General features: G+C 40.7%; 1 protein-coding gene across 1 annotated transcript; it reads left to right on the forward strand.

Moving 5' to 3' along the window:
• Positions 1-388: 388 nt before the first annotated feature.
• LOC121953928 (putative E3 ubiquitin-protein ligase UBR7) lies at positions 389-5,016 on the forward strand. Its single transcript, XM_042501210.1, has 11 exons — positions 389-564; positions 908-1,041; positions 1,149-1,209; positions 1,302-1,397; positions 1,527-1,580; positions 1,685-1,790; positions 1,914-2,056; positions 3,621-3,812; positions 3,916-4,072; positions 4,199-4,260; positions 4,458-5,016. Exons 1-11 carry the CDS (start codon positions 448-450, stop codon positions 4,539-4,541), a joined length of 1,206 nt encoding a protein of 401 aa, XP_042357144.1. The 5' UTR covers positions 389-447; the 3' UTR covers positions 4,542-5,016.
• Positions 5,017-5,452: the final 436 nt, after the last annotated feature.

Raw genomic sequence — 5,452 nt, forward strand, 5'->3', positions numbered from 1 at the left:
TGTTTGTTAATTTTGCTAAATTATTTCCCCCTAAGCACATTAACAGATTTCCCTTATTGTAAATATTTAAACACAAAAATGTTAGTTTTTAATGTTTCTATTGTGAGAATATACCAACTTACTGCATGCCACAATGAGGAGGACAGGCCACCGTGTGATGACAAAATGCATTGTAATTCCTCAATTATAATCTACTTAAAGTCAAAAGAATGCAAGCTACTAAGGCCATAATTCACATAGCCTAATGCTACATGCTTGAAGTAAAATGCATCTACAGTTCAATCAATCAGTTTAATGATTGTTAATCAGTATCTTGCGTCACTTCCTCCACGTGGTCTTGGGCCCAAACTCCCGCCCGGAAGACTCATCATTTGTCAACACTGTTGTGCAGCTCAGACCGGTGTGTGTTTGTGTGTGTGTCTGTATTTTTGTGTCTCTTTTAGCGGTATGGCTGCAAACAAAGAGGACTCAGACCTGGACGATTTTCTTGCCAACGAGGAGGAGCTGGAGAAGGCTCTGTGTGTGCTGGCTGGAAGCGACCCAGAAAACTGCTCTTATTCTCGGGTAAGAAAAGCTGCCTGCACCGCAGCCCTGCAGCCATCGCTCCTTTATCCGCTCACTCGCCTCCTCGACAAAAATACTGCAGCTTTAGACACGGCATTGTGTGTTAATTGTGACTGTGTGTGTCACAAACAAGCAGTATTTTTTTCTGGTATTATAATTTCTTGTAAGTGGGTTGTAGTTTCTGTGGGGCACTCAAGAGTGAAACTATACATTTTTGGTTTCACTGCAGTATTTCCCATTAGACAACACAAAATAACTACTACAGTTCTTTATTATTATAGGGGACATGTCGTGAATATTGTGCATACTGCTGTGTATGTATACCCCCTGTGTTATGTTGCAGGGCTATGTGAAGAGACAGGCTGTGTTTGCCTGCAACACCTGCACTCCCAGCGCTGCAGAGCCTGCTGGGGTTTGTCTGGCCTGTGCCAATAAATGCCACGATGGACATGATATCTTTGAACTGTACACCAAAAGGTTTGTTTTGGTTTTTTTTTTTCCCAACCTTTGTGTGCCGATGAAACAAAATTCAGTCCCACAGTTTGCTTCACCCTTTTCAAAATTTGCCAATTTTTCTCATGTAGAAATTTTCGCTGTGACTGCGGAAATAGCAAGTTTGGGGAATTTAAGTGCCAGCTCATTCCTGTAAGTCCTCTGGATATGAAACAGTGTCTACTTCTATTGTCTGGCATTTATGTTTTGATTTTTGAAAGTTATTCCATCTTTTGTATTCACAGGTCAAAGATGAGGAAAATGTGAAGAATCACTACAATCACAACTTCAATGGCTGCTACTGCACATGTGACCGGCCTTACCCAGACACAGACGATCAGGTATCCCATTAAATTATTATTTTTTTGTTTATCACAGATGTCTAATGTAATTCAGATTATTTGGATCAAATCTACTGTTTACGTTGTCATCTGTCACAACACATAACACCTTTTTTCATTATCTAATAGGCCGATGATGAGATGATTCAGTGCATCATCTGTGAGGATTGGTTTCATAGCAGGGTAAGCATAAGTCATGTTATTAGAGTTACACTTCTATAATTACAATTTCATTATTACAGTATGTCTTTCTCTAATTCTAAAGATAACTTGTGTGTATTTGACAGCACCTTGGCTGCACCACAGTGGAACCTGAGGAGCTGCAGGAGATGATATGTGAGGCCTGCATGAACAAGGCTCCTGTCTTATGGACGTATGCTGCTCACTTTGCAGGTAACTAATCACCCTGAGCTGTTCGTCACAGCTAGCAAATACAAACACACATGTACAATTTTGTAAAGATTTAAAAACAAAATGCAGAGAGCATTTTTTTTTAAAATTGCCCCTTCCCTTCAGTACCACCTGTGATCAGCGTCAGTCATCCTGAGGAGGAGGTAGATGTCGATGTCGAGGAGGGAGCAGAAAAGGAAGAAGCCTCTGAGCCAAGTCAAAGTAGTGATGAGAAACCGTCCACCAGTGCTGAGCACACAAAGCAGGAGGTAAGAAACAATGCACGCAAGGCTATTTCTATATTTGCATGAAGGGTTTGCCATCTTGACAACAAAAACCGACAGAGGGGAGTTAGAGTGAACAAGAAAACCCACAAACACCAAATCTGTGCTGTAGCTGACCAGCCAGTTTCATATGGTAGAGATGGTAAAGATTCCCATGTTAACCACACGTGAACACTTATGTCAAGATGGTTTCATAATTACAGATTTGGTCGTGTCAGAGTTAAGAATACACTACTTTGACAACCCAAAACTATGATTAAACAAAAATCCACATTTCTGATGTTACAAATCTTTAAACCTACCACTAACCCTAATACTTTGTTTACTTTGTAGCACTTACCTATTGGCAAAATGTAGATTATTCTAACACATTTTAATAACCACTTTCCTACATAAAACCTACCTCTACTTACATAAGGTATGAGACAATAAGAAATTATGAATCCCACAACGGGTAAATATACATGTTTTAGCAGCTCAAGAGTCAGAAGCAAGAGAATGCAAAAGTAGTGATTTGAGTGCTAAAATCATAAAATATTACAAAAATACAACTTAGATAAAATAACGTACTATAAAATCTATATTTATACTTACCTGAAATGTTTAGGTACAATATGATTTGTCCAAGAATGAGTCTTGATTTTGGTTAAAAATGATCTCGATAAGGTCCTCAAGTATAAAATATATATGTCTGATATGTTGTTGACACGTGTTTTGTTACTTTTCCATTTATGGTTTTTGTTCGGTTTTGTCTCATGGTAGAGTCTGAAAAAAAAAATCATAAGTGGTTAGATTTTTGAGAAATTCCCCAAATAATGTTAAACTTGTCATATCTATGCTGTATATGCACAAAAAGTAGTACATAATCATTGTTTTGCATTTATAGGGTAAAAGCACGGAATATAATCAACCTTGTTTTGTAACTTTGCCCTGCTATACAGATTTAAGATGTATTGTCCTGTTTCTCTATGGGCATAGTCCCTATGGAAATAAACTAAACTAAGCCAAATGAGCATCGTGTGTCTCTTTAGATGTTTCCTATTTGTAGTATGATGAGTACTTTTGGCAGTTTACCTGTGTATATTTACCCTCCTCCATATCGTGGAAACCCTCTACAGCTTTACAATGTGACTTCAAGTGGAGAGTAACACTGTTTAATGAAGGGATTTGTTTGGAAAATGGCCCTAATGTACAGTTTTGGATTGCTCACCGTGCACATTTTTGTTGCCACGAGATGGAGCTGGAGGGCAACGAGCAGATTATAGTGCAGGCTCCAGCTCCTGTTATCGTGCTTTCCCCTCCTCTGGGTAATTAGGGGGGAAATGACCCATGAGGCACTGCCTCTCCTGCTCTGTAGACGGCTTTGGCCAGGCTTCACAGGACAGCTTACTGTAAACTGGTGATTTTCATCGCCCAATCATCTCATCGCGTCCGTCGCCCCGAGACTTCCCTGGATGAGTCTGCGGAGATATTTTACAGATCCCAGGTGTTATCTACACCTGCCAGTTTAACACAGTATCTCACCTCGTCCTCTGTTATTGTGTCTCAGGAAACACAAAGGAGTTCACCTTGCAAACGGACCCATGAGGAAATGACAGGCAGTCCTGCAAAGGCCACGGCCGGACCTGTTGTGTGCAAGCTGAGGGAGCTGCAGGCGACCGGGCTGGAGAGGCTGAGACAGGGAGCTGTGTTCTGGCCTTACAGCTGGCGCTCCGAGCTCTGCACCTGTACGAGCTGCAAGGTAGGCCACAGAAACAAGCTCTCACATTATAATGTGGGCTTTAACATAGGGTGCAAGAAGGCGTCCCTGCAGCGTCAGTAAACTGTGTTGCACTGTTGCACAGAGGGCCTATGTGGCTGCCGAGGTGCAGTTTCTCATGGATCAGTCTGACACCATTCTGGCCTACGAGAACAAAGGCTTGGACGAGCCGTTTGGGCAGCACCCGCTGATGGCACTGACGAGCTCGATGGACCGTGTACAGCAGCTGGAGGTCATTTACGGTGAGCACGGGGAGGGCGGTGGGAGAGATGCGGGGTCAGTTGTCCTCCAAGGATGTAATCATGCAAAGTGAAATTTACGGCCGAGGCGATTGATCGAGACTAATTAATCATGTGTTCCTCCCTCAGGTTTCAATGAGCTGACAACTTCGATCACTGCATTTTTAGACCAGTGTGCTGCTGAAGGAAAGGTGAGAAGTGAGAGTGCAAATGTAGTCTGGAGCGTTTGGTTTAAACTTTGCAAGGTCAGCACTTTAAGATTTAATTATTCACCCACGGAAATGTTGGTTTCATTCTACACGCCAATGATGAACAATGGGTCTTGTGTGTTCCCCTTTTTCTTCTTCCAAATCTAAAACTTGAACCATTCCCTTACTGTCTCTAACAGACGGTCACAGTCGAAGCTGTCCACGAGTTCTTTGAGGAGCTGCGGGCCAGAAAGAGACGAAGGACCAACGCAGGATACCAGTAACAAGGAGCCCATGCTGCTATCATAGGCCTGGTTCATACGGTGCTCTGAATGAATGTGAAACTTAAGAGACAACTCTTTGTCTCTGATGAATAAAAGGGGCCTCTTGCTGCAACAAATGTGATCCCTAAAGCTTGAACAATTAGTGCAAAGAGTACTGACCTGCTTATTGTTGTGAATTGATAATTCTAGGAGTGAGAATTTCATGTCCAGTTGTTTTTACTGATTTATAATGATGCCTTAACCCTGACACTCCTAATGAATGTTATTTGAAACATTTTGATCAGAGAAAATGTTTCAGCACTGTTCGCTTTAAGAAGATTAAAGTGTTATTAAGTAAAGTGCTAATAGGGCTGGGCGATATGGAAAAATGAAAAATCAAGATATTTTTGACCAAATACCTCAGTATTGATATTGCAGTGACATTGTAGAACTATTGGTGCTTTCACAATCTATTTACACAATGAATTTTTATGATAAATAATCATCAGTAATGTGAATATAATGACTAAGTGGAAAAGAAGCAAATAATAGAACAGCTAGAACAGTCTGGTAAGTTCAGAAAATGACATCACTTTACCGTTAAAACCAGGAAAATACAACACTTTAAAAAAAATGTACGATACAATATTTGGTCTCATATTAAAATAGACATATTGCCCAGCCCTTATTGCTATAATGTTATACGAGTACATCACATGAACATGATAGTGGCATGTGTATTCTTGTGAACATGTCCAGATTGTTGTTTTGACTAAATACCAGTGTGTTCAAGTTTTCTGGTGGCGACCCGTTGAGACAAACTTGTCTGTTAAAGTGATGTGAAATATCAGTTTTGAGTGGATTAATAATTAATGCTCCAAATAAAGTAATCATGTGTTTCTAATGGACAAAACCACCCAGCTGAGATCAAA

Source organism: Plectropomus leopardus, chromosome 14 (genome assembly GCF_008729295.1).
Source record: "Plectropomus leopardus isolate mb chromosome 14, YSFRI_Pleo_2.0, whole genome shotgun sequence".
Lineage (NCBI taxonomy): Eukaryota > Metazoa > Chordata > Actinopteri > Perciformes > Serranidae > Plectropomus > Plectropomus leopardus.